The 27,293-nt window shown below is 40.4% G+C and overlaps 6 protein-coding genes across 8 annotated transcripts; 3 read left to right on the forward strand and 3 right to left on the reverse strand.

Moving 5' to 3' along the window:
* Positions 1 to 287: 287 nt before the first annotated feature.
* On the reverse strand, positions 288 to 3,252 carry LOC119991810 (receptor protein kinase-like protein ZAR1). The gene is made up of 2 exons (XM_038838287.1): positions 1,518 to 3,252; positions 288 to 1,407 (listed from the first exon to the last, which is right to left on the reverse strand). The coding sequence occupies exons 1-2, from the start codon at positions 2,992 to 2,994 to the stop codon at positions 737 to 739; spliced, it is 2,148 nt and encodes a 715-aa protein (XP_038694215.1). The 5' UTR covers positions 2,995 to 3,252; the 3' UTR covers positions 288 to 736.
* A 1,697-nt stretch (positions 3,253 to 4,949) lies between these two features.
* Positions 4,950 to 7,502, reverse strand: LOC119990714 (reticulon-like protein B14). Its single transcript, XM_038836783.1, has 4 exons — positions 6,010 to 7,502; positions 5,774 to 5,891; positions 5,339 to 5,408; positions 4,950 to 5,240 (listed from the first exon to the last, which is right to left on the reverse strand). The coding sequence occupies exons 1-4, from the start codon at positions 6,357 to 6,359 to the stop codon at positions 5,089 to 5,091; spliced, it is 690 nt and encodes a 229-aa protein (XP_038692711.1). The 5' UTR covers positions 6,360 to 7,502; the 3' UTR covers positions 4,950 to 5,088.
* A 985-nt stretch (positions 7,503 to 8,487) lies between these two features.
* LOC119990715 lies at positions 8,488 to 10,460 on the reverse strand. The gene is made up of 3 exons (XM_038836784.1): positions 10,276 to 10,460; positions 9,958 to 10,166; positions 8,488 to 9,071 (listed from the first exon to the last, which is right to left on the reverse strand). The coding sequence occupies exons 1-3, from the start codon at positions 10,366 to 10,368 to the stop codon at positions 8,765 to 8,767; spliced, it is 609 nt and encodes a 202-aa protein (XP_038692712.1). The 5' UTR covers positions 10,369 to 10,460; the 3' UTR covers positions 8,488 to 8,764.
* A 3,170-nt stretch (positions 10,461 to 13,630) lies between these two features.
* LOC119991604 (LEAF RUST 10 DISEASE-RESISTANCE LOCUS RECEPTOR-LIKE PROTEIN KINASE-like 1.1) lies at positions 13,631 to 19,526 on the forward strand. Of its 2 annotated transcripts, none has more exons than XM_038837955.1 (4): positions 13,631 to 14,440; positions 17,827 to 17,859; positions 17,970 to 18,227; positions 18,345 to 19,526. In XM_038837955.1, the coding sequence occupies exons 1-4, from the start codon at positions 13,693 to 13,695 to the stop codon at positions 19,316 to 19,318; spliced, it is 2,013 nt and encodes a 670-aa protein (XP_038693883.1). In that variant the 5' UTR covers positions 13,631 to 13,692; the 3' UTR covers positions 19,319 to 19,526. The 2 variants fall into 2 exon arrangements, with proteins under 2 accessions (XP_038693883.1, XP_038693884.1); XM_038837956.1 differs by lacking the exon at positions 13,631 to 14,440 and adding an exon at positions 14,452 to 17,563.
* Positions 19,527 to 20,609: 1,083 nt separating this feature from the next.
* LOC119990884 (probable leucine-rich repeat receptor-like protein kinase At1g68400) lies at positions 20,610 to 23,185 on the forward strand. Its single transcript, XM_038837015.1, has 2 exons — positions 20,610 to 21,960; positions 22,318 to 23,185. The coding sequence occupies exons 1-2, from the start codon at positions 20,637 to 20,639 to the stop codon at positions 22,959 to 22,961; spliced, it is 1,968 nt and encodes a 655-aa protein (XP_038692943.1). The 5' UTR covers positions 20,610 to 20,636; the 3' UTR covers positions 22,962 to 23,185.
* A 1,050-nt stretch (positions 23,186 to 24,235) lies between these two features.
* LOC119990554 lies at positions 24,236 to 25,875 on the forward strand. 2 transcript variants are annotated; one of them, XR_005466064.1, is made up of 3 exons: positions 24,236 to 25,135; positions 25,249 to 25,370; positions 25,547 to 25,875. XR_005466064.1 is itself a non-coding variant. In XM_038836529.1 (3 exons), exons 1-3 carry the CDS (start codon positions 24,434 to 24,436, stop codon positions 25,550 to 25,552), a joined length of 834 nt encoding a protein of 277 aa, XP_038692457.1. In that variant the 5' UTR covers positions 24,243 to 24,433; the 3' UTR covers positions 25,553 to 25,875. The 2 variants fall into 2 exon arrangements, 1 of the variants encoding a protein (XP_038692457.1); XM_038836529.1 differs by having other exon boundaries at positions 24,243 to 25,183; positions 25,293 to 25,370.
* Positions 25,876 to 27,293: the final 1,418 nt, after the last annotated feature.

The raw sequence follows: 27,293 nt of genomic DNA on the forward strand, positions 1-27,293 counted from the left end.
AATGTCAACCAATCAAGTCCAAAAGGGCAGCCAAAGGATTTCTCACAAAGATTTCCAAGTCTTTGATTGACTGATTGGTGTACCCCACCCAGCCCTCCATTCACGCCACATGACTGGTTATCAACTCTTTCTCCTTTTGATACCAGACAGTTGGAAGTCACCGCCAACAATCAATCGTCTTTAGAAAGTAAAGCAAGATTGAGAAACAGAAAGACCAAAAAAAAAAAAAAAACTTTGTCAAGAAAACACAAGAAGGGAAACCCAATAAAATCAGAGAAAGAATTCAATGTGGAATCTGTTCTGATCAGATAATATTTAAGAATTCTCACACAAACAACAAAGACAAGGCCTTGCTATTCGAAAGCAAAGTAATTTTTATCTTCTAGTCATTGTGTATTTGATCATTATTCTCTATTGCAGACATCATAAGACAAACTTCATAGACTAAGGAAGGCAGAGAACAAAAGTGTAGGCAATAAGAACAAGAAGAAATAGACAAATTTTACTGTATAAACAAATAACCAAACCATATAAACTAATAAAAGTAGAAACAGCTAAACCCTTCTGGCAGACTTCTTGTTATCCATTGTGCAGTGATAAAGAGGAGAATCTGAAGCCAATAATGGCATGAATGCACTTCCTTTTGGTACACAAGCTCCATAAGTTTCTCTGCAGCTGCCTCAATTGTGCAGTGTTGATAATCGCCAAAGATTTTCACCAATGATGTAGTCAAAGCTCAATCACTTGAGACAGCCAATCTGTTTAAAACATCTAATATGTGCCTCATTGTAGGCCTTCTTTCGGGGCTGGTTTGAACGCAGGCCATAGCGATTTTCAAAACTGCAATAATCTCCTCTTCCTTATCCACATCTGGTACTAAATTTGGGTCTAATACATCTAAGAGTGGCTTCTGCTCTTCAATACAGAGTTCAATCCAGAGAACAAGCTCCATTTCCGAGGTACCCACTTGAACTACTGGTGATCTACCAGAGATCATTTCAAGTAGTATCACCCCGTATGAGTAAACATCCCACTTCTGTGATGGTTTTACAACTTTAAGGGCCTCAGGTGCTTGGTAATATGATCCCAAGTTTGTAGACAAAGTAACCATGGCAACTTCAGAGGATGTAATCTTCTGTTGTTTATCCTGTGTTTTCTCTGTAGGAATTCGGCTAGACTGCAGGGTTGGGGACCCTCCAGCAATATGGGCAAGACTTGCAAGACCAAAATCTGAAATGTGAGGTTCCATGTTATGTCCAAGAAGTACATTGCTTGGCTTCAAATCTCCATGGACATACTTCTTGGGACTGAATTCATGCAAATAGACCAAGCCTTTCGCAATTCCCTTAATAATTTTTAATCGAAGGGACCAAGATAGCGGAGTGAATGACACCATTCCAGGCTTCCCTGAGCATATTAGCAAAACCAAGGGAACCGAATGTAAAAAAAAAAAAAAGATCAGACAAAACAAATGAAAAATAAATTAAAATCATACAAAGTAAGTTCATTAAACTTACCATGAAGTGCAGAGGCAAGGCTTCCATTCGAAATGTAATCATAGATGAGCAGCTTCTCCTCGGCGGACCAGTAATAGGCTCTGAGAGTCACAAGATTAGGATGCCTAAGCTTCCCAATTGCTTCTACTTCAGTTTGGAATTCCTTAAACCTTTGGGAACCCCCTTCACCTAGTCTTCTTACAGCTAATGTTAGCCCATCTTCCAGCACAACTTTGTATACAATTCCAATTCCACTCTTACCCAAAACGAAAGCCGAAGCCTTAAGCAGCTCGTCCAAATCAAATGCCAACTGTGTATCCAGTGGCACGAGATCATGTTGCTCTACATTCTCCGATAATGTTTCAGACTCATCCCTCCTAAAGCACAAACATTCCCTCATTTCTTTTCTTCCCTTCTCAAACCCATAGCCATTTTCATCCTTGTCCTTACCACAAGCACAAACCCTTGAATAGCAATAGGAGAACAACAAGGCAATAAGGCAAATTCCAATTACATCACTCACTATTATTGCAATAACTGCACTCTTACTTAGACCTCTTTCCTTCTCACCCTTGCCTGAATTATCTGAATCCTGAGAGGGAGAATTGTTAGGCAGAAAAGGAAACGAGGATGGCGAACTTGCATCCGGAGTACCTGAGGAACAGGGGTTCTTCAATGGAGGGCCACAAAGCCCAGGATTCCCAATGAACGCAGTTGGTCCTCTGTTCATTAGAGCACCATTTTGGGGAATAGGGCCGCTCAAGTTATTATAAGTTAGATCTATGTACACCTTCTCAGGGAGGTTTCCAAGGGTAGCTGGTATTGAACCATAGAAGTGATTATGAGACAAATCAACAGTTCCTTGAAGACTAGACAAATTGCCCATATCACTAGGAATTGAACCATTGAATTTATTGAATGAAAGGTTAAGTTTCTCAAGAGAAACCAAACCAGTGCCAAACCCTTGTGGCAGAGAACCAGTGAAATTGTTTTGGCTAAGGTCAAGGGTTTTAAGTCTCTTGCACTGAACAATTGAAGTTGGTAATGACCCATTAAAGAAATTCTGTGAAAAATCCAAGTTTTGGAGATATTTTAGCTTCCAGAACTCATTTGGCAAAGACCCAGATAAGGAATTCCCATAAAGGACCAAACTTTGTAGCCCTTTAGCTTCAAAGAGCTCAGCCGGTAAGCTCCCATAGAACCTATTACTCCTCAAATTTACATGTCTAAGATCAGAGAGAGATCCAAGAACAGAAGGAAGAAACCCATAAAGTTCTCCTTTGGGAATGCTAACAGACACAACTTTTTGGTCCTTGCATGTAATCCCATTCCATGAACAAGGGTTCTCATCAGAGGAATTCCAATTACCCAAAGACCCTTCTGGGTCTTGATAAATGGACTGCTTGAATGACAAAAGTGCAGAACCTTCACTATTCAAACCACTTACTAGACCATGAGACTTGCAGAGAAGCAAGACCAAAAAAACCAAAGAAAACATCTCTACATAAACCCCGCTCCCAAAAAAAAAGTGACCGTTGGGGAAAATGTAAATTGCAAATTAAGCTGTGTTCACAATCTTGCTTGCTTACCCGGAAAACCAAGTGATGGTGCAAGAATCTCGAAGCAACAATGGAGGTCTAGAGAGAGAAAGAGTGTGTGGGAAAGCTTTGATAGTCATGGAGGAAAAAAGTAGTATTGGACTATTGATTGTTGAAGAATGGGAAAGGTTCTGCAAGCGAGGCCTTGGGAAAATAGATAAAGAAAAAAATACTCTTAAAAAAGAGAAATTTGCTAGAGAATCTATACACAGCAGCAGACAAGTTATGCTTCAATCCATTTACCGCGATATTTTGTGGGTAGATTTATCGCGATAGCTTTTGTTTCTTCAGAAGCAATGATAGTTATCGGACAGTGAAGGCTGAAAGCACGGACGGAGAGAGTCAAATGAACTGGACAATCGTGATTATCCCACATTACTCATGAACCGTTGAGGAGAGGAGACATGGCATTATTAGAGCTAATTTAGGTGGCGCCCCGGGGTCCCCATCCTTTCCAACTGCATACCCTTCGGACAACATTGTTGAGTGAGGGTAAACCTCGGACAATTATAATAATATACACGACGTTGATCACAATTTATAGATTTTGAATCCCCAAAGACTATATTAATCATTAGATTTGCTTATCAAAAATCAAATTAATTGAAAGAGTTACTATTCTTTTACAATAATCTTCGTTTCGCCCCCCTTCTACCTCATCTAAGGCCACGCCAACAAATTACCCTTCACCCCCGAACAGATAAGACTGAGCCGATCATTCAAAGATATAATCAATTGAGCTGTTCGTTCGTGATTTACAAATGATACAAAATCACCTTCACTGCAAATACAAAACCCAACAAAATTTTCCATCGATGGAATCTTTCATTTCATTGTTTATTTAATCAAAAGCCAACATAAATAGGACCACCATGAAAAATAAGCAAATGGCCGTGATCTCTCCACATCGGCTGGGTCCCATTACGACAACTCCTGAATGTGCACCACGTGTAAAAAGAGTTCCACCGATCACTCAAATTCTCGCGATATATAAAAGGTTGTCGATAAATCGCCATATGAAGTATGGAAGTAGCCGTTTATCAGTGGAGCGACAGGTGAGGCCCCGCTTTAGAGTAGACTCGTGCCCTTTACAGACCGTCGTTGTTGAGGCCTGAAGAAAATTATTTTTCTTCGTAGGGTCCAATGTGTAAATAAAAGGGAGTTTGGTACCACATTGCAAATTGTGGGTTTTACTTTTTATTACATGATGACAGCTTCAGATTACTGTGGTCCGGTGTCCACTTTAAGCTCTATCGAAGCTTACAACGAACAACTGTTTCTTGTTTTTTTGGTTTGTACAGACTTTCGGATGTTTGACATGCACCGTTTAACAGAGAATAATTATATACATGCTGACAAACGGGCCTCAAACCCGTCAGCCCGGCCCAGCACCTCTTCAGGGGCTGGGCTGGGCTGGGGTCCCAGCCCATCAGGGCCGGTCCATCTAGCCCGGTCTAATTTTTGATATTGAGGTAAGGGATTCAAACCCTTACAACAACACATGTGGGCCGTGCCGAACCGGATCGGGCTGAACGGGCCCACATGATACCTCTGTGTATTACATATATCTATGTTTGTTCTGAGCCATGAGACCACACGGATTTATTTTTAGGGGACGTCGCCATTGGTTCATAGGCCCATAAAAGGTGTCACTCGTGAGAGTTGCTAGAACTTTACTTATATACCACTCGATTGGGTTATACCAATCGATGCTGGATATAGTCTTGACACCCTCCCGCACTTGTGGGATGGATTGTTAGACCCAACAAGTGAACAGATAGAGGCCACGAACTATAGTGGATTAAATTCCAATCCAATTTCCATAACTGCATTCTTGAAGTTACATTGCCATGCATCACCCTTAAAAAATTCCAAATTAGTATTACAATGATTATCGATTTCTATGAACCCAACAGGAAACAAATTCCTAGAAAGAGATCGATGGAAGTCTCTGCCATAAACCCTAATCTACTATTAGTCATTACTTGGGAGTATCAATTTGCGGCCCTTGGAATCTTGTCAAGAAATTTGGATCTCAACTCGTCCAACAACTTCTTGATGTCTAGGTTGGTCCTGGCAACAACAAGCTCCACCTGCTCTTTATTTTGTTCGTACAAAGGAGGTAATACTCTTACACTCAGAACAGCTTCACGTCAGAAACAGAAACACATATGTTGTATATCCAGTCAGTTTGTTTTCCACCAGAATTAACACACAACTTCACAAAAAGCTACAGATTCTCACCAATGTATGTAAGCGTGAAAAATGAGACATAGTTCCCGAGAAATGACATCACAAACAAGGAAGCCATTGTCTGAAATTCAAACGAAGACGACATTAGAATCTGCTTAGATGACATTAGCTTACCGGCGTTAAGACTTTATCCCACATCGGGTTGTTTGTTAAGACGCATAATACCACATCGGATAGACACATATGTGTCGAGTGGTATGTATGACAAAGTCCACTTTCAAACTAGCAACCAAGCCTTTTCATGGGCTTAGTGATTTGTGCCACGGCTCAGTTGGTGGGCTCTGGAGAACAAACACATGAAGGTAATTCGATGTATCCACGGGTACGAGAACCCTAAAACGGATAATATGGTTATGATTCGTTGTTTGGGGTGTGGATTTCTGATATGATGGCCTGGATTTTCTTAACAATTGGAAAGAGACATACCATGAAAAAGAGCTTTAAGTCCTCTCCACACGAAATCTCATAAAATGTCTGCAAGCACCAGTTTATTTGCTCGACCACAGATTCTGACAACTTAATATCACTAGTACTAGGAGGACTCCTGAGAAAAAATAAAGAAAGAAAGAAAGAACAAGAACAGAAAAATTCAAGACATGAAAAATAAAACATAACCTGAAAGTTCAAAATTCTCTAATCAAGGGAAAACATATATAGATTACAATTTGATTACTCCGGCTGCTTTAGACCACGCAAACATGATGAACATGAAGAGAATGAGAATGTAACAAAGAACAGGAGCCAACAAGATCTGCACGACTTCAAAGAGAAACCAAACAACTGTGATTCCTACCAGAACTGCATTTGATGAGTTCTTGTTCAATATGTCTGCAACATTATTGAACAAACTGGGTGAATATATATAGTTTCTGACGAATTTTCTAACGACGATATTTTTCACGCGAACATGGAGAAGAAATGTGAAGATGTTACCAGTAATTCCTCCAAGAATTTCCTGCATCTTTTGAGGGTCAATGAACTTTGATAAAGATTCAATTCCGCTCACAGACATGGCTTGATTGTCAGATACGACAGTACCTTATCTATTAGTATTCATGAACCAGAGCTCTTGCTTTTCAATGAATCAAACTATACACATACAAGCACCAAAGTTATTGTGGGTTTGGCATGATTTGAAGGATTAATGACTTTTCACATGCACTAATATATGAATTAATTAGTTCATCCATGCCTAATCTATATTTCATTATGTTACTTAAACTAGATTAGTTAAAAAGCATGCGGTATACTATATAAAGCATTATGGTTTGAGATCCTAGTTATAAATTCCTAAACCCTGCTATTTCTTCAAATTCTCCATTTCTTGGTGTTTGGATGCAGAGGAGGGAATGAACAATTTGGAATTTCGTGCATTTTGAGAAAACAGAGTTCTATCTAACTAAATTTTTCAGAAAAGAAAAGAAAATTATGTTAAATCAACTACATTGCATCATTGCCATAATAGGGAAACTTTTGGTTTATGGTTCTGGCAAAGAAAGTTAAGGGGTATAAAAGGCAGTAAATGTATAAGAGCACATGTTACTAGATGCACTTAATTATTTATTTTTTTAGTAATCGAGAATGACATTATACAATCTTGTCCTTTGGAGATCCGATATGAGCCTAAACTCATACCATCAGACCCGCACGCATAGAAGTTTTCCAACTGACGACAGGGTCAGTTAGGTCAAAGCCCAAAGCGTAGTCACAATAATGTATTGCTTTCAATGAAAATCGAGCTCAGAACTTTTCGAGTCCATACGGTTTGGCCTAAGAGAAATTCACCAACAATTATTCTTTTTTTTTTCCTTAAAATAAGAAAATCTTAACCAATACATTTAAGCAGTAGATGAATTATAATGGTTGTTCTGTAATCTTATAGGGATGACTAACTGTAACATAATGTCTACTCATCATTTTAGTATTGCTAGTTGCATAAGTAAGCTACTGAAATTGGTTAATATGGCCTTAAATACCAAAAAAACTATAAGACATTACTTATCAACATGACTCATTTACCATTTTAGTTCAAAATTATATCACAGCAATTCTCCTTATTAGTGTTGAGCCTAATCAAGGATGCCAACTACATTGCCTTTCTTGTACTATAAATTGGGAAGGGGGGTTCCTCATCTGCACATCTCTCACAAACCTACTCTCCTTTCCCTCTCTCAATCATCAGGTGAAGATGAAAATGCCAAATCTGGCACTGTTTGTTGTGTTTGTTCTGCTCATGAGGGAGGTCAATCTGTCTAATGCTGTCACTTGTGACCCATTAGAGCTAAGCTCTTGTTCAGCTGCAATACTTTCTCGAGGCCCACTACCCATAGGACTATGTTGCGACAAACTGAAGGAGCAAGCATCTTGCATCTGCCAGTTTGTCTTGGATCCTAACCTTAAAGCACTTCTCAGCTCTCCAAATGCTAAGAAATTGTTCTTGGCTTGTGAAGTGCCACTCCAACCCCAAAACTGCTAAAATTCTGTGTATCGACATACAAGACTGTAATTAAATAATGTTGAGTGATCAGCTTCTGCTATGGGAGTTATATTGCAGTATGTATTAGTAGCTACTAAGACTACTGGTGTGTTGGTCATGGTCACTGTGGGAGTGGATCCTACTTTAAGTTGTACCATTGCCAAGTTATGATAATTATAATGAATCCTTCTAGAGTAACTGTTAAATGAATAGTAATGAACTTCTCCGACCTATAGCAATGGTATCTAACCGCCACAACTAGGCGTCTCCATGGCGCAGATATCTAAATCTAAACCAGTACCACAAGCCAACGACATCACCGGCATACATGCCCAGCAGTACCTTCTACACCAGCAGCCTGAAAATTGCTGGTAAACGTCAGGTTTATAGTTAGCTATAGCAGCTCATTCTGCTGCGCTCCAGTGAAGTTTGTTCGATATAATGCAAAAATACTTGAAAAAAAAATCAGCCCTGGATCAATATCTCACTTCTCCCAGAGCATGAGGGATGAAATATGACTCAATGGTTCCTGTCAGATGATTTCATTTTCCTTCCCCACCATTTCATCTCGGAGAACTTAAATTGATACATTTATATGCTATAAATCATCAGCAGAATAACCATTGCCTCAACAGTGCAAAAACACATTTTTTGAATGTGCAAATGTTAAAATGGCGCAAGAGCCACACAAAGAAGGGTAGAAGCGATATGAAGACAAGGCCACAAAGTTCAAACTTTACAGGCAAACATGACAATCACCTCAACTCAAAAGGAAAGAAGGAAAAAAAAAATTACAATATACTTCCATTCTACTATTGCATGCATATATAACATGAATAACATCTATACGCCCATAGGTTGCTGGGACTATTTAACTTTAAAGTTTAAACCTATCCATCCTTTCCTCAACAAGTCAACAAAAAAGTTGGAAGTGAGAATAACTAAACCTTCTCAAACTCGTTGGCACGTTGTTGCGGAGGCTGTGGAAAATCTGATGCCGTCATGCCAAGACCTTCATTCCGGTGCTTCTCCCATCCACCAGTATCGGCTCTAGAGTGAGTCCAATAGTAAAGAACTGAACCAATCAATGATAACAATGTTAGAGCTGCTCCTGCAGCAAATACGCCTTTTCGAAGGGTGGCACATGATAGATGTTCTCCCCATTGTAAGGCTGCTCGGTATTTGGTGTGATATGCATTCCTTGCTGACCCAGCCAACAAACATGCCTCAGCTCCCAAAAAGCTAATCCTGATATATTAGTTCATTGCTCAGCAAATGCTCAAAACTAGAACCCCAAAATTAGCAAGTAAATCACCCGTCCCTCAAAATAATAGCTTCTATAAGGAAACAGAGAGACAAAAATAGAAGAAAAAACTTGTGAAAGATCAGTTTAGCTCATACGGACACTATGCCCAGATAGCTTTTCAGGAAGATAAGCTAGGCATATGCACTGTGATCCAATATCTGCCCCAGCAGCTCGTATATTCAGTAGCTTAATTGTATACACTTTAAATTAAATTTACCAGCAAATTCTCATAATTCAAGGTAAACAGAAGCACACCAGCATTGTCCTATATTCAATCTCAGACTCTTTCAAGGTCAAGATAGAGCGGTAAGGATACTGATGATGAAGGTCAAATATGTATGATCGCAATTAAAAGTCCGCTTGTATGACTATAAAAAGAAAACTCAATCTCAAAAATATCATTCAATGAGGAGCACTATACCCACTCCTCATCTGCTGGTTGCAACAAGATACACCCAAGACTGCAACTAATTGAATTTGGGTAGAGCTGGGTTTCATTTTACATGGGGAAAACTGTAAATGGAAAAGACATTCAGTCCACACTGAATATGTCAAATCCAGGTTCTACAGTTCCTTGAATGTCATCTATAAAGGAGTGAGTTACAATGGTCAGAAAAATTGACTCCGAATTACTTGATCATTTGCCTATTAGACCATAGAGGGGACTCAAGGCCATTAGGATGGTAAAATTTTGACAGCTTCAAGTAAAAAATAGTTAAAGCCTCCGGATTTCAACTACAGTCGAACAATTCCAGGTTAATGCGACAAATAGAGAAGAAAATAAACCAAAAAATATTCCATTTTTAAGGGAAAAATAGTCGGATTTACCAGGAGACAATGAAGAAGAAAATTGCGAAGGTGGTATTATTTGTTCCAGTGGCAAGCCCTTTCCCAAAGCAGAGACACCGTGTAACGCCGTGCAAAACTGCTTGGCTTAACAACAACAGCCCAAAAGCAACCAGTCCATACACAGTCGACGCATCGGACTCGTACAGGCAGTACGTTTGCTCATCGTACTGATCTGGCACCACCTTAGCCTTCGCCACATAAACACAAACAGGATCATAAACAATTAACTAAGGAACAACACATAAACACATTTTTACAGGAACAGAGACATAAATATCAAGAGAGAAAGAAAGTTACGGAGCTGCGGCGGCGTTCGGCTCCGATAGCGAGGACGAAGGCCATGAGGTGAAGAGATGTGACGATGGCCAAAATAGTAACTGAGACTGCCATTATCGCGTCTCTGATCGCTCGCTCTGTCTGTATGTACACTGTTTTGCAACTTTTTGTTTCTTTTGGCTTTAATTTCTTCTCTTCTTTTGATGAAAATCGGCTATGTGTTGCTTTACTATGACTATGAGTGATTCGGGCCTCCTTTTAAATTTTTTACCACGGGTAAATACTTTACAGCAACTTACTTTTGGGCCCAGATAAAAAAAAAACTTACTTATGGGCCCGTGTAGGCCCACAAGTGCGGGAAGTATTAAAACCACCTCTCACTATACCTTTCATAGGGCTTCGTGAAAGCTTCAGACACAGTTTCAGGTTCCGGTGTATGAATAACAACCTTAGTCATAAGAGCAAAGTTTACCTATTCTCTCTGAAAGAGTGGGTTTTCATGTATCTCTTTGAACTTTCCACGAGTAAGAGGACCCTTCTCTTTCTAGTATGGTTCCTCCAGACTGAGAAAGACTTTCCACCTATCTTGGTCTCTTAGTATGATCCACGGCTCGCTCAATTAGAGCACTAACTACTTCAAAGGAATTCGCTCCAAAGACGCTTTTAATCGCTCTGCTGGGACGATCTGGTCGAGCCTTACTTTCGTTTCGTTTCCTCTATCCAACGGGAGGAGGGAGGGTTTCTATCTGTGCTCTCTCTCTTCTGTCTGTTACTGGCTGTCATGGATCGGTCGCCCCTTTGACTCGTCCTACCTCTCCCCTTCCTTATTCACTCTTGAACTACAGGAATGCTAGACTGAAGACCGTCATGCTTTGCTTGATCTCCTGCGCCTACCAGGACGGATTTGCTTTACACATATCTGATTACCTGCTACCGGAAACCGAAACACCTATGCTTGCTGTCTTAACTCCCCGAAGACTCTTATTCGTGGTGGAGTGCTTCGAATAGGATCCGATCCCAGCAGTCAAACTCCTTCCTGACCCGGCTCACCTGCCTCTGAAGCTGGAATGCCTTTATAGAGGAGGCTACCCGAGGAATCGAAAAGTTTGAAGTGGGATGTCAAAGCAAGAAGACCTCCCCATATCTCAGGAGCTCTTGTACCGGGCATCTCTGTTCCAGAGGGATAGGAGTCAGGGATTTCATTCTATGATCTTGACTGGTAAGTTCTTCCCCTGCTTCACTTCATTTGCCTTTGAAGTCGGCCTATTCAAGTAAGTACCCCCCATTGCATCAAGAAAGCGATGTCTACGACGATAGATGATAGATAGAGGAGGCTCAGGCGTGATATTCATTCTCTTCGATCTATCTATGAGACAATTTTCTCAATTCACTTCTTATAAAAAAGGAAAGCGCTGTTAAAGGACTTCGATCTGAAGGTGAAGGTACATCGTACTCTAGGGGGACATGACAACAAAAAACCATTTTGACAGGTGTGGATGACAAAATAAAGCCAAGCCAAGTGGGGTTGGAGCAGACGATTGGTTTCAAGAGAAGGGAGATGCAATCACAACCTTTTTGATCAGTAAAGGGGCACTAAATCCATCTATAAAGCAAGAACCCTGAGAAGAAGATATACCCTAGGTTTTTTGAAGCATACAATATCTTTACAATTGTATTGAGCCAAATGTTTGTATCGTCTCCTACTTATTTCTTTTAATTTCTCTCAAAATTTTCAAATTATAACAATACCCATATACAGGCCCATGTTTAGGTTGAGCCTGAAGCCCAAATATACTTGGTCATGCCAAATGGGCTAATCTGCCCTGATCAGCAGTATCACAGAGTCCAATGTTTTTCTTGCCAATTTAATAGTCAGTCTCCCATGATCGATCGAGACAGCAAGGCATGCCATCACTCTTTTCTGATACAACCTAAACTCTTCTGCAGATCTCGCACATGCTTTCTTTTGCATTTCATCTTGCTTTAAGATCCGGATAATCCAAACACACAATAATCTTATCCAGACAAAAAAAATTAGATTTTCGATTAAAAGCTCCCATAATCGGTCTCCTCTTCTATGGGGCAGTGGATGTGGTTGGCCTCGTCAAATCATGTTGTTGTCATGTTGTTTTCCTATTGCGGGAGTTAGATAGAGAAAGTCGAATTTGCTTTCGACTCTAGGATTTATAGCTTTGGAAAGTGAATGAGTCATGCAACTCCCCTAGCTGCACGTGAATAGTCTCGTAGATTAGATGGCCTTCTTGGGAATAGAATAGGCATGAAGCCAATCTCTCTTGTTGATGGTTCATAACCAGTGAAATGAATTAACCCTTATTTGCCCAGGAGCTCTTGGATAGAAGACTGCTATAGAATCAACTGAAATTGGGGTTTATTCAATTTTTTAGCTTGTTGAACATGATAGCTTAAATCGGATGAGGAGTAGATGCGGAAGGGCCCGATCCTGGACAGTATAACTTTCAATTTTTGAGACTTTTAATCTTGTTTCAATCTTGTTTCATTATAAAGTATTGTTGAGAAATTTGGAGAAAGAGATGAATGAAATGACGAACCATTGGATTTCCTTTATAAAATCCAATGGTTCGCAAATGTTACAGGACAATGGTCCGGTACTTTGAGTACCGGACCTACCCCAGTTCCATCTCAATTGCTACTTTTTAACTTTTTAAAGTTTGCCAATTTAGAACTTTACTAGTTGCCGTTGGTCCGTCCTTTCCATATGTATCTCACACTTTATGTCAATTTCGCATTTAATTTATGTTCGAAAAATAAATGAATAATAAATGCATAATAATTAAGCAAGTGGCGTATGTATCATGATTCATGAGTGGGCAAGTTGAGTGGTTCTTTCATATATATATATTGGACAAAAATACATTATTAATTTAGATAAAGAGGAAAAAAAAAGGGGTAAGAAACTTGTAATGTTATGTAGAAAATCATAAGGAATGACTAAATTCCCCACCAATTATTTTCAATTTGTTAAGAATGCAAACATTTAATATTGTTAGCAAATATTTAAAAATATGGATAAAAAAATTAGGGTGCTAAATATTTTTCCATTTTCATTTTGTTAAGACCCATCTACTGAGTTTTTTTTATCAAAAAAATAAGGCTGGTCAACTTGTAAACTTTCATAGCAAAGACTGTGATACAACAATTGAGTCATACCCATCATCATATTCAACAGTCAAGGATATGAGGCAGACACACACACACACACATATATATATATATATATATATATATATATATATATAAACTATATATATATATATGCATATATATATATATAGGCCTTTAGACTCAACATCAAAAAGTCAAAACTCAAATCCAAGACCATTTGAACTTCCTCAGCTTTTATCATATCATCCTCCTCTCTCTCTCTCTCTCTCTCTCTCTCTCTCTAAGGATCTTCAAATGAATCAAAACTTTTCATGGATCTTGATTCTCCTAAATTTGTTCATAATATCTGCTTTAGGTGTGGACTTTCACTATGAAGCCTGCAGCGTCCCCAGAACTTGTTCCAATCACACCCAAGAAATCCACTTCCCATTCTACATCGAAGAAGACTTCTGTGGCTTCCCCGGATTCAAGCTTTCCTGCAACAACAATGATCAGCCGGTTATTAGATTGTCCGATAACGACTACCTCATCCACCAAATCTTCTACAATAATCACTCCCTTCGCGTCTCAAACGCCGCAGCATTCTATTATCCAAACACTAACTGTGTCCCTCCAATTCATAATCTTTCCCTCCCTGCAAGCAACCCATTTCAGATAATTAGTCCCAGAAACATGTTCTTCCTCTATGGTTGTAATTCTTCATTGATTGATGGTAACCTTACAGAGTACAAGCTCGATTGTCCGGGCACGGATAATGGGAGTTTGTCCACCCTGGCTTTGTTTGAGGAGAGTCCGGATTTGGGTGTCGCGTTAAATCAGTGTAGAGATGGGATGGTGACCAAGGCACCGGCGGAGACGGATGGGATGAGAAGTGATGGAGTGGTGGTTGAGATACTGAAGAGGGGATTCGGGTTGTCGTGGACTGCCAGCAACTGCAGTGTCTGCGAGCGGAGCGGAGGAAAATGTGGATTTGATTACCAAGTTTACCAGTTCAGATGCTTCTGCACGGACAGGCCTCATGCCCGGCAGTGTGATATTCCTGGTGAGTCTTACTTTCATGCATATTAGACCCAAAGTCACCTAGCGTAACACGTCTTTCGGGTAGTTGACTATACATAAATTTGGGATCGTCATAACTATCTGTATCACGTTATCAATACGTAAGATTAGGGCCGAGTTCATACCGGTTGGTCTCAAAAGTAGGACAAGTCCACAAAACCATGATTTTCACAATGAAATATCTTTATTGATTGGTTTGAACCCTCGACCTCAGGCACCATAAAACCCTAAGTTATGCCAAGTGGTTTGCTTGCTGGACACAATCACAGCCTTCCCAGCAGTCCACTTGTTTGTGTTTGTCATGCTGTGTTAATTATGTCCACATAATTTTTTTTTTCTTCTTATTTTTGGTAGTACATATCTAACCATGACTTGTGCACATACAAATACCACACATTTGGCAATTATTTGACATTGGAGAGCCGCAGTCAGCAACTGCATTTGATAAAATTAGGTCTAACGGCTGCAATTTGCCGAAAAGTATCTTATGTGTGTTGGTCCTATCTTGTGTACTAAGACTTTGTCTAGGGTTGGACCAGCCAACTAGCCAAGCAAGGATCCTACAAGCCCCTAGCTCTGTTAAGTGTTAATACTGGTTAAGGTCATGACCAAATATTAGTTTATTTTAGTTAGGTGTCTGCCTTTAGGGAGAGGACCCAAGTGCAGCCTCATCATCATTATCAATTTATCATTTCTTAGCTTATTTTTTAATAGAATACATTTGGGTAATGCCAGAGTGTTTGACTGACTATCCTGCTAGGATTGGCAATATTTATTTTATGTGATATTGAAGTGGAATCAAATATGCAATATTCCTTTCTTGGTAGGAGGAGCCCTTCTTTAGCCTTGTTAGTGTTGAGTAGAATGCCAACCATTTGATTATAGCCTAATTCGTTATCTCTCTAGATTAGGATCTGTGATGCCCGATGTTGAAAGTTTGAACCAACCAATTGAAATATTTACTTGTGGAATTTTAGTTCTGTTCGCTTGTCCAAGTTCCGGACCCCCTACCCATATGGACTCGGCTCAATCTTAAGTTTATGCCCAATCAACTGTCTGAATGCATGTTGAATTCCTAAGTAGTATCGCCACATATCGTATAGGGGTAAGCTGCACACATTCTGTCTGTCTCCAACTCTGTAGGAGTTTTGTATACAAGAATTGTCTAAAAAAAGCATCATTCCATCACTCTGCAAACAAAGGACAATCACAAACGCAGACATCAAGAATCAGAAAATATAAAACATATATCATAGTGAAGCATGCTCCTGTCCCCTACATCATCCACATAGAAAGGTAACAACGTAGTAACAAATCAATTACACCATGACTTGCAATGTTTACTTCACTTTAGTATATTTTTTCACAGCAGTTACAGGCGATGTTCCTTTCCTAGAAAGTTGTCTAGAAACCATGTCTGTCATCAGCAAATTCTAACCTCCCTTCTTCACAAAGATCAATATCAAAACATATGCTTGATTTAACAGGCTCCATTAGCTTTACTTTTGGACCCATTAAAAAAAATCTTGCCATCTTTTCAAGTTGTGATCCATCAGTGGATACCATCCGCAGAAGCAGACACAGAGAGGGAATAAACAAGGGAGGGATAGACAGAGGTCTCTGTTTCATTGGAGAGGAAATGAGACAGAAAGTGAGGTAAACAGAAAGAAATTTTTTAAATTGCGGATTTTTTTTACCCCTTTGTCACCCTTTTCTTCCCTCTGACCAAAACTAAACGTGTCACTTGTCGACAGAACTTGTAAAAATCACTAACTTCAAACTTCTCAAACAAGCCTTCACTTTTAAAACATTGACCATGTAAATGGGCTTTTTTTTTCTCTTGGATTCCCAACACTTTCCCTCTTCACACTAGGTTTTCTACTTTTTCGCCGGAAACTGGACAAAAACTTCGTTCAAAGTTTTTTGGCCTTCTTCTTTCATGAGAGAGACTGGTCATTCCATCGCCATCATGCGTTCACATCCAATCTTTCCCTTAGAATCAGAGAGCCAAGAGTTGGCTATCTTCTTGTTCAGGAGCAGAAAACAACACCGACCAAAATATCATTGTGGTTGTTTGAATATTGAAAAGTCATTGAAGGTCAAAGCAAGATGTCAAGTCTTCTCACTGATGGTCAATAAGGAGGATTGAGAGTTGTTTATCTGGAGTCTTTGACAGATCAGTCAAGATACGAATTTCACTACTTTTTTCCTCTCTCGAGCTGTTTCGATGAGGCTTCGTACTCAAATTTCCAAGTCAACTGTTGATCAATGAGAAACTAAATATATAGTGAAGGTAGAAGAATGTGGTCAGAACATTGCACTCTTCTCTTAAACTCTATTTAGCAAGAGAAGTAAAGCTTGGTATTCCTGTTGTTTTCTTGTTGTTGAATTGAGAATCTTCAGATGGCTGGGGCTCTTTTCTTCGTCTTCCTTGCACTCTCTCGTCTCATGCTCCTTCCAGCTGATGATGGTAGTAGAAACCAGACTCATAAAGATTGCCCTTCCTTCAACTGTGGAAATTTTGGGGACATAAGATTCCCCTTCACTGAGCAGGACCGACCGGAGTGTGGATTATGCATCGTATACGGTTGTGATTCAGATTCTCAAAAGATCCAACTGGAGAGAAACGGATCGCTATATCTATTAGAAAATATTTCTCAGGCTCTTAATATTACAATCAAGGATGAAAGGCTTGAGAAATTCTTGACCTTGCAGGACCGGCACTGTGAGAACTTGAACAATCTGGTTTTTCGCAATTCTTCTTCTATATCTTTCAGTTTAACTCCCAAGCTAGACCTCTTCAACTGCAATTCTAGTGTAAGTGATACCCTCCATATGGATTTTAACTATACAGGCTGCCATGACTATATCTACTACAACAGCATCAATCACAGTTTGCCCACCATTCCTCCTCAGTGTTCACTCGTTTCGCTTCCTGCAAAACCAAGTCAAAATTTCGGTGATATATTTTCAGTCTTAACTGCTACATTCCATCTTAAACTACATGTATCACCTGCTTGCTATAGCTGTTATTATCGAGGTCGAGGAGGTGAATGTCAGATAAACAGCAAAGGAGAATGTCCCAATAGAAGAGTCAGCGTTAGAAGTAAGTGCATTACAGATAAATATGATTTCACCAGATTAAACTTCAACCATTCAATCGTTATTCACATGTTTGTGACTTTGTGTCGTCTGCAGCTCTGATTTTTATGAAACAAGTCACAACTTAGATATCTTTGGTCTTGTGGGTAGTTGTTGATTGTTCTCTGACTATTGTTTTGTTAGATTTCAAACATAACAATATGGTCCACGACAGTAAGATACCTATGCTGAAACTAACTCCATAGTGATCTGTGTCTTCCACTGCAGGAGATAGAAAATTGAAGTTGGAGCTAGGACTTGGTAATTCAATATCTAAAACTTATGCTCTATATGAATAGAAATTATTTGTATCACTATATTGTTCGTCCAATTTTAAGTGTCTCAGAAGCGGATTATTTTTACGTTCTCAGGTGTAGGAATTGGAGGGTTAGCCATACTGATGGCCATAATTTCAACCTATGTATTCCGACGTCGACACTACGAAAGAGAATGCATTTCCAGACACTCAAATCAGGCTTCTTCTGACCCTTCCTCAAAATCAGACCTCGAAGGAGGCACTCTATGCTTTGGGGTCCCCATTTTCTCTTACAGTGAACTTGAAGAAGCCACAAATCATTTTGATCCTGAAAAAGAACTTGGTGATGGAGGTTTTGGGACTGTGTACTATGGTATGGAGATGAACATTAACTCTAAGGTTATATGTATGTATTTATACATAAATACGTACATATATACATCCTTAGAATATTTGTTTGATATATTTGTTTATAATCATTCTCAACCAGGCAAACTTCGAGATGGGCGGGAAGTTGCAGTCAAGCGGCTATACGAGCACAATTACAGAAAGGTTAAGATATTCATGAACGAAGTTGAAATCCTAACAAGACTGCGCCACCACAATCTGGTCACCCTTTATGGTTGTACTTCACGACGCAGCCGTGAGCTTCTCCTTGTGTATGAGTATATTTCTAAAGGCACTGTTGCTGATCATCTCCATGGTGATCGAGCTACTCCCGGTTCACTCCCATGGGCCATTCGCTTGAGCATTGCCATAGAAACCTCTAGCGCCCTGGCTTACCTCCATGCTTCAGGCATCGTGCATCGTGATGTCAAGACTACAAATATTCTCCTTGACGACAACTTTTGTGTCAAAGTTGCAGACTTTGGGCTTTCCAGGTTGTTCCCAATTGATGTTACTCATGTCTCAACGGCTCCACAGGGAACACCAGGCTATGTTGATCCGGAGTATCACAAATGCTACCAGCTCACTGAGAAGAGCGATGTGTATAGCTTCGGAGTTGTTCTCATTGAGCTAATATCATCAATGCCTGCTGTTGATATAAGTAGGGATCGAGACGAGATTAATCTGGCTAACTTAGCTATCAACCGGATTGAAAAATGTGCATTTGATCAGTTGATAGATAATTGTCTCGAGTATAAATCAGATGAAGAAGTTAGAAAGATGATAACTGATGTAGCGAAGCTGGCTTTTCGATGTTTGCAACATGACACGGATATGAGACCCTCCATGCAGGAGGTTTTGAAGGAGCTAAAGATGATTCAAAGTGGAGAGTCAGAGTCAGAGAATGCAGAGGGACTGCACGATAATCATCAAGTGTTGGAGAGTGACCGGCCCCTGCCTTCACCCTCCGAATGTGATGGGCTGGTACTTTTGAAGAATATCCGGCCACCAGCTTCACCCATCTCTGTGACAGAGAAGTGGGCTAGTGTGCATACACCACCTACTTCCATTTCATAGAGTGTATCCTTCCATTTTGCCAAATAGAAGGCGAGAATGTGTCGTAAGATTCATTAGTAGACCAAATAAATGCACACATTTATTGGTTATTCTGATATTCTCGAAGGTTAAAGGGGATGTAAATAGTAAAATGAGCAGTAATCATATATATCAAAAATACAGATTAGATCCTGGACACATTAGTGAAGGATCTAACCCTTTCTCTATCTGCCTCCAAATGCTTAGGTCGAAAACAGAGTTTATTCTGCAGCTGACCTCTATCTTAACTGTAGAACTTCTATACTCATCTGTTCATGTCTAAAGCATCATGTCTTTTTTCAGCTCCGTTCAAATCCCGCATGTACTTTGAAAAGAAGATCAAGAAGAAAGAAAAAGAGAATTCTAGTACAGATATATCAAATCGCACGCAACAAATATACCAAATTTTCATCACTTATTTAACGCAGAGTTTAAGAATTTTGAGAGAGAACCTGAAAAATGGCGACGCAATGCGGCGTGGCATCGAGTCCAAAACGAAGCCCTAGAACTAGCCCGTTGGTCCAGCTCCATCGCCGGAAAACCACCTTGCGAATGCTACTCAGCCGCGGCCGCTCCCCTCCTGGCCCGTCAAGAGTTCTCGAATCAGGCAACAAGGTTCGTGGTGGGACGCACATTGAAGGACTTGTTTGTGTTATCGCCATCTTTGAATCCGAAGCGGAAGATAGGACAAGAAGCAAGATCGGACTCCAGCCAAAGGAGCTTTTGCAGCGAAAATTTGCGGAGGGTAGTTGGGGCGGTTTGAAAGAACCGGGCCGTCAAGAGTTCTTTAATGGACTGATTGGGCTTCCTATAAGTCCGCTGTCACGGATTTGGGCTGCCACCAAGGTACCCCTTGTTTTGGACAGGGCTTGGGCCCAAACCATTATCATTCTCTCTCTTCAGCATAAATGGTAGCATACGCTCTTCCTCGCACACTGTGACATACTTTAATAATGGTTTTGGAAAATTATTACTAGCAGGGCCCTCCGGCGCCAAATTTGAGTCGCAGCTGAAATCTTAAAAGCCTCTCAAGGTCAAAAGCATTCTTCCTCTTCTTTCTTCTTGCAATTTGTGCGTTGGGAAACGTTGATTACATTTGTTATGTAGGTAAGACCATTATCATAAAGTCATTCTTTATCGTTATTTACTGCTTTAACAACTCGAGACATTATGATCTTTGATAGTGGAGATATATTAATAAACCCAACTGGTTAATTCTATGTGGATTAATTTAAAGCAAGCAGCAGCAAGAGATTTCTAGTTAACACTTCACCCTCCTCTCTCTCTCTTTCTCGCAAAAATGGCGAGACCTACTTTCTCTATCACACACATTGCCTTGTCAATGTTGTTACTCTGCTTCTCGGTCTCCGGAGCTTCTCTAACCCCAGACTTGGAACCGTTGATGCAGTTCAAAGCTGCATCAGACGCAGCCAACAAGCTCACAACATGGAACTCCGCCACCGACCCTTGCACCCATTGGACCGGCGTCTCTTGCCTCAAAAACAGAGTGTCACATCTAGTCCTTGAAAATCTCGGTCTCAACGGTTCTCTCGAGCCCTTGTCCGCTCTCTCTCAACTTCGGGTCCTTAGCTTGAAACAGAACCGCTTCTCCGGTCCCATACCCGACCTCTCTAACCTTACTGCTCTCAAGCTTCTCTTCTTGTCTCACAATAACTTCTCCGGTGAGTTCCCTGCATCGATAACTTCGCTTTTCAGGTTGTACCGTCTCGATCTCTCTTTCAACAACTTTACAGGCAAGATTCCGGAGAAGGTCAACCGTCTGACTCATTTACTCACTCTCCGTCTCGAGAACAACCGGTTTTCTGGCTCAATTGAGGGGTTGAATATGTCTAATTTACAAGATTTCAACGTCACTGGAAATCGGATTACCGGTGAAATACCAAAATCGCTGGCCGGTATCCCTAAATCGTCTTTTGCAGAAAACGCGGGTCTATGTGGATCTCCAATGCAGAGTTGTAAGGGCACTGTGAGTGACCCAATCAGAGCCGGTTCCGACGGGGCTGTGGCTCCACCAGTAATTTCGGGTAATAACCCAAAAACGGTAGCGTCATCACCAAGTGCCGCAAATGGACGACACAAGGGAGCAGCTAGAATAAGTCCGATGGCTCTAATCGCTATCATCCTCGGCGACGTTTTAGTCCTTGCGATGATCTCTCTCCTTCTCTACTGCTACTTCTGGCGCAATTACGTGGCCAAAATGCGTGACGGCAAGCGCTCAAAACTCGTGGAGAGCGAGAAAATTGTCTACTCGTCGAGCCCGTACCCGAACCAGATTGGTTATGAGAGAGGTAGAATGGTTTTCTTCGACGGGGTGAAGCGGTTTGAGCTGGAGGACTTGCTTCGTGCCTCGGCTGAAATGCTCGGAAAGGGAGGGTTTGGGACTGCGTACAAGGCGATGCTGGATGATGGGAATGTTGTGGCAGTGAAGCGGCTTAAGGATGAGAATGTTGGTGGGAAGAGGGAGTTTGAGCAGCATATGGAGGTTTTAGGAAGGTTGAGACATCCGAATTTGGTTAGCTTGAAGGCTTACTACTTTGCCAGAGGAGAGAAATTGTTGGTCTACGATTACATGCCCAATGGCAGCTTGTTTTGGCTTCTTCACGGTAAGTTTAATTGCTTTGGTTATTTCCTTCTCCACGGTAAGTTTAAGCAACAATTATGCACAAAGACAAAATTGGGATAGCGAAGTTGGTTATCGGCTTTTGCCAAAGGCCTATGCGTGATTTCAATGGTTCAATCCTGATGATATTTGTCGTTGTTCAATTTTATGTTATGCCTCGGCCCAACTTATATATGAGTAGATTATGCACATGGCCTATTTAGACTGAGTTTAGGCACAATTTAACTGTCCATAATAGACAAGCGAGTCATGTTGTCTGCTTTTATGTTATTTGTTTCATAATACGAGCAAGAAGTTAAGCCAGACTTGACTCCAGGGCTTGACATTTGTTTCTTCATAGGTAACCGTGGGCCTGGACGAACCCCACTGGACTGGACCGCAAGGCTCAAAATAGCAGCAGGCGCGGCCCGTGGGCTAGCCTTTATTCACAACTCGTGCAAGTCTCTTAGACTAGCGCACGGTAACGTGAAGTCTACAAACATCCTGCTGGACAAAACCGGCAATGCACGTGTCTCTGACTTCGGACACTCCGTGTTCGCATCACCAACCGCTTCTGCCCCAAGATCCAACGGCTACCATGCCCCGGAGTCATCCGACGGTCGAAAAGCCACTCAGAAATCGGACGTGTACTCGTTCGGGGTTCTTCTCCTTGAGCTGCTCACAGGGAAGTGTCCGTCTGTTGTCGATGCTGGTGGGGCCGTGGATTTACCGAGGTGGGTCCAGGCTGTTGTGAGGGAAGAATGGACGGCGGAGGTTTTCGATTTGGAGCTGATGAGGTACAAGGATATTGAGGAGGAGATGGTCGGATTGTTACAGATTGCATTGTCTTGTACTGTTGTTTCGCCTGATCAACGGCCTAGAATGAGCCATGTCGTCAAGATGATTGAGGAAATACGCGCCGTTGAGGTTTCGCCCCACGAAACGCCCGAGTCCGTCTCCAAATCACCGTGCTTGTCGGAGGACACGTGCGGCGCTAGTCAGTGATGGTGAGTTTAGACCCGGAAACCCTACGGGCTATCCTTTGGTTTTGTGACCCGGTTATTGGCTTGAAAACCTTGGAGTCATGGGCTTGGCTTAATTGAGACGATTTGAGTCGAAGCCCAGCATGGAGTTTTCGATTTTGGCCTGTTAGATTTAGGCCTGGTCCATCGTCAAGGGTCTGTTAAGTCTTTTTCAAACCTCATTCTATCATTATTATTAGAAATAAACTATGCTTCATCACACCAAAAATTGAAATCCCAACCGAACCATCACAAAAAATGTCAAACATTGATAAAAAAAAGTCTTGGTAGTTAATTAAGTTGATTCCTATCTCTGCGATCTCATTTCAAGATAGAACCTCCCAATTAACATCTCAGCCTTATGATCAACCGAATGTCGATAAGAAATGATATTATTAGATATAATGTACGAATAACATCAATTGAAGAAAAGTTGAGAAAAAATCGATTAAAATGGTATGAAAATATACAACGTAGAAATAGCAATGCGATAGTGAGGAGAATCGATAGAAATTATATAGGATAGTTTAGGAAGTTAAGAGAAATACCTAAAAAAACATGAATTGAGTAACAATGAAAGATATATATATATATATATATATATATATATATTCAATAAGAATTGATGAAAGTATGATGTTACTCATGTAGTTGATCTTAAAATTTTGAGATAAAAGACTTAAATGACGATGATTGTTATTTATTTTTGTACTTAATTATTGAATCATTTATAATTTGAATTTATCGATAACAAGACATATATGCTTATTATTATTTCATTTCATTGATTACTTTATTTGTTTAGTTATCGAAAAAATATTGGTTATTAATTTTTTTTTTGGAATACCACAGAAAATTTGTTTGCAGTTGGAGTCGAACATTTGACACACATGTTTTAACCCAATAGATTGTCAACCAAATCAATTATTGTTGGTCCTCGGGAAGCTTTATTTGGTTATTTTTTTTGCTTGGTTGTTATGGTAGGATGTAAGGAATTATGAAGCTTTATTTGTAAGTTTTCAAATAAAAAAAATAATGCTATAATAAAGGAATTTTGGGTTTACGAATCTACGGCCATAAAGGACGATTAGAAGATGTATTTAACATATCCAACGGTAGTTACGCCAACCATACTCAAAAAACGACGTATCACCCGGGAAAACCCAATTGTGCGAACATATTTCACTCAAGGCGCATTTTAGCGTTGACTCTTCTTATTGTGAACCTAAATCCCACGTTACCCGAACGTTAGAACCGCCTTCTCTGTTCCCTGCCTTTTTACCACTCATATATAAACTCTGTTCTTCCCGTTGATTTCACAAACATCGAGCACAGGAATCCTAAATCACAGACTCCTGCCGAATTTGCAATCTCTGCAAACAGAGTTGAAATTACAGGGAGAGCTTTCGATCTGAGCTCTCGCTACGAGTCCCGTAGTGGGCTTGTGTTTTATGAATGGTGTGCTCAGAAGCGAGGGCAGGTCAGCGAGTGCCGAAGGCGATGGCGATGGGATACGAAAGAACAAGGCCGCTTCACAATTTCACGCTTCCTTGCTTGAAGTGGGGCAACCAGAAGCACCTTCGGTGCCAGAAAGTCGAGGAATTACACAATCAAACAGTCTCGGCTGCCTCCAGCGATCGTAAACGAAGATCTCCACCATCCAATTCCTCCATGGATTCCCTTCGTGCATTGGATGTCGGTCGGCTCAATATTCCAAAGCCGATTGGCGGCGATGGCAAGGAGGATGCGAATGGGGTCGTGGGGGAGATTGGCATGATTGATCTGGTGAACGCCTTGTCTGGTTCTGAACAGGATTCTGTGGGAGAGGGACAAAACGGTGCATCCAAGTTGGTGAATGGGCAGAGAAAGCAGGAACCTTCTGCCGCGGTGGCGCAGGTGGATGAGGCGCGACCGTGGAATCTGAGGACCAGGCGGTCCGCCTGTAAGGCACCGATCATTGAGGACGCCGTTGGTTCTGGAAACGGATTAAGGATCGAGAGGAAGCAAAATTATGAATCGCCCTTGAGGAGTGAAAGCGCCAAGTCGCCGAGGGTTGGCGGCACTGGAGAGAAGGAGAAGGAGAGGGCTAAGTTCTCGATTCAGCTCACGAAGAAGGAGATCGAACATGATTTCATGGCGTTAGTGGGCCATCGTCCGGTAAGGAGGCCCAAGAAACGTCCGAGGATCGTACAAAAAGAGTTGGACGTAAGTCCAATACTTTTTTTTATTTCTTTTCAAATTCATTGGTTTCTTCCTTTTTTTTGATGCAGATGAAGTGTTTTTGGGTTTCTGATATTGTGTACTCATGTTGCAGTCGCTCTTTCCGGGTGTGTGGTTGAGGGAAGTGACGGCTGATATGTACAAGGTGGAGGAAAATCCAGAAAGCGGGAAGGTACATAACTAATTTCTTAGTTAATTTCATGGTTCTTGAGAATTAGTGGGGAAGGGAAGAAATTTTTTTACTTAACCTGATTATTTTTTGAGTTTTTGGATTTTTCTGATTTGTGCATTATGTTTTCTCTCGATTTGAGAAGTAGTCTAACCCCATTCATTATTTGTATCTTTCAGAGGTAGTCATGGAGGAACATTAGATTTTCAAGGATTAGCTGACTCATGTGGGACTTCTGGTGGAGCTAATTAGTGGTACACTGAAGTTCTGCACCATCTCTGTGAAATGGGAATTTGATGCAAGTGTTGAATTCCCTGTTTTCACTATGTGGTGTAAGTTCAGTTGCTTTGAAATACTGTTTTTGTTCATTAATCATTGTTTAATTTTTCTTTATTTTTACTAGAGAATAATTTGTCCAAAGAAAGGGTGTTCTATGAGCTCAATTGTTTGAGAACAGTTAATAAGCTCTCTTGAATTTTAATAAATCTATTTCTGGGTTTTTTTTAAAGTTGTTGTGATGTTTGATTGCGTTTAAGGTAGAGCAAGTTTTAATTTAGGTTCACATTGTGAAATACATGCCATGACGGAGTCTGCATTTTAAGTTCAAAGCAAAAACTGCTCTGCTTTTGTAAATTATGCTAATTTCTATTTGAGTTTAGTACTTCTCCCAATATTGTTTTTTCTTATGGAGTATAACAAAGCTCTGCATCAGGCAACTATATATCTAATCTTTATTTGCATGTTGAGATTGCTTTGAGGACAGATGAGCACAGCACATCTATTGATCCTTTATCACGAATTGCCTTCCATGATCAACTTCTAGAATGGCAATATTATATTCGTGACTCTGATATTTTGTTTTAGCTGAATTATTTAGCATGCTTCACTTCACGGGCAGCTTTTTTTAGTTCTTACTCCCAGCTACTGCCATTACATTGAAAGGTGGTGGCCGTGGGTGCTTGTTTTGATACAGCTTCTTCTTGCATTTGTCCATAGATTTTTTTAGCTGAATAATTCGTTATCTTTATTGTTGATGAATACATGTTCAGTTCAACTAAATGTTTTATTGTTTAACAGTGGAATTTGAATGTGGCTACGTATTATATACCTGCCAGAATTTTACAGTAGTATGGTTATAGTGATGAGAGCATGTATGTATCTTGTGTTTGCACTTTCTTCCCTGAAATAGGAAATTGTTGCGTTTACCTTTTCACTTTAGATGAAGGTGATTAGTAAAAGGGAGTGTCTTCTCCATTGAACTTTTACGTTTTTCTGTTTTTCTTCAAATGGCTATGAAGTCTATTGAGTTTGAGTTAGATTCCCCTTTGTGGACAGAAACAGATTATATCTTGTTTCTTATGTTCCTTTTTTTACCCTTTAATTTCTGTTTTGTTTGATCAGGCTGTGAATTGAATCCAAATCTTGGGAATTACAGCATCATAGGATTGCATAGGTTATTGCCAATCTTTGTTTTTGTTTTCCCCCTCGTGTGTTAGTTATGGCGATAAGACGCGCCTAACCGAAAAATTGCCTCACTGGTATGGGGTTGTTTTTTTTTCTTTTTGCTTCTTACTATTTTTTTTCAAGCATATGCACATTTTCCTTTATAAACCCTCTGGTTTGGCAGTTGGCACCCATGCAAACAACTATTTATAGTGATCCTTGATGTCCTCTTTTTGGAAATTTCGTTTTTCTTACTTGTTTGGGGAAGGGGAGGTGGATAAGGTTGGGTTGTTTTGGAATATATTTGTTTAGGCAAATAGTCATGTTGAAAGCAGGTAGGTGTTCCTTGCACATAAAGCACGCCAAACCATTGTTGGTTCAAGTAATTTTTATATGAGAAACAGAGGAGCATGATTTTTTTGGCTTTAATATGAGTGGTTGCGAGATCATCAAGCAAGACATGCATGCCCTAGTCAGGTGCTC

The sequence above is a fragment of the Tripterygium wilfordii genome, chromosome 22, assembly GCF_013401445.1.
Source record: "Tripterygium wilfordii isolate XIE 37 chromosome 22, ASM1340144v1, whole genome shotgun sequence".
NCBI classification, from domain to species: domain Eukaryota; kingdom Viridiplantae; phylum Streptophyta; class Magnoliopsida; order Celastrales; family Celastraceae; genus Tripterygium; species Tripterygium wilfordii.

Coding starts and splice junctions, on each gene's coding strand:
- LOC119990715 (XM_038836784.1), bottom strand. CDS start 10,368: ATGGCAGTCTCAGTTACTATTTTGGCCATCGTCACATCTCTTCACCTC. Junction 10,167..10,275: donor CCGAACGCCGCCGCAGCTCC/GTAACTTTCTTT, acceptor TATGTGGCGAAG/GCTAAGGTGGTGCCAGATCA. Junction 9,072..9,957: donor TTCTTCTTCATTGTCTCCTG/GTAAATCCGACT, acceptor CTAATATATCAG/GATTAGCTTTTTGGGAGCTG.
- LOC119990554 (XM_038836529.1), top strand. CDS start 24,434: ATGGTGTGCTCAGAAGCGAGGGCAGGTCAGCGAGTGCCGAAGGCGATG. Junction 25,184..25,292: donor TCGTACAAAAAGAGTTGGAC/GTAAGTCCAATA, acceptor CTCATGTTGCAG/TCGCTCTTTCCGGGTGTGTG.
- LOC119991604 (XM_038837955.1), top strand. CDS start 13,693: ATGAATCAAAACTTTTCATGGATCTTGATTCTCCTAAATTTGTTCATA. Junction 14,441..17,826: donor CCGGCAGTGTGATATTCCTG/GTGAGTCTTACT, acceptor CTTCCACTGCAG/GAGATAGAAAATTGAAGTTG. Junction 17,860..17,969: donor GAAGTTGGAGCTAGGACTTG/GTAATTCAATAT, acceptor TTACGTTCTCAG/GTGTAGGAATTGGAGGGTTA.
- LOC119991810 (XM_038838287.1), bottom strand. CDS start 2,994: ATGTTTTCTTTGGTTTTTTTGGTCTTGCTTCTCTGCAAGTCTCATGGT. Junction 1,408..1,517: donor CCTTGCCTCTGCACTTCATG/GTAAGTTTAATG, acceptor TAATATGCTCAG/GGAAGCCTGGAATGGTGTCA.
- LOC119990884 (XM_038837015.1), top strand. CDS start 20,637: ATGGCGAGACCTACTTTCTCTATCACACACATTGCCTTGTCAATGTTG. Junction 21,961..22,317: donor CTTGTTTTGGCTTCTTCACG/GTAAGTTTAATT, acceptor GTTTCTTCATAG/GTAACCGTGGGCCTGGACGA.
- LOC119990714 (XM_038836783.1), bottom strand. CDS start 6,359: ATGTCTGTGAGCGGAATTGAATCTTTATCAAAGTTCATTGACCCTCAA. Junction 5,892..6,009: donor GCAGCCGGAGTAATCAAATT/GTAATCTATATA, acceptor ATTTTTTCTCAG/GAGTCCTCCTAGTACTAGTG. Junction 5,409..5,773: donor ACTTAAAGCTCTTTTTCATG/GTATGTCTCTTT, acceptor TTTGAATTTCAG/ACAATGGCTTCCTTGTTTGT.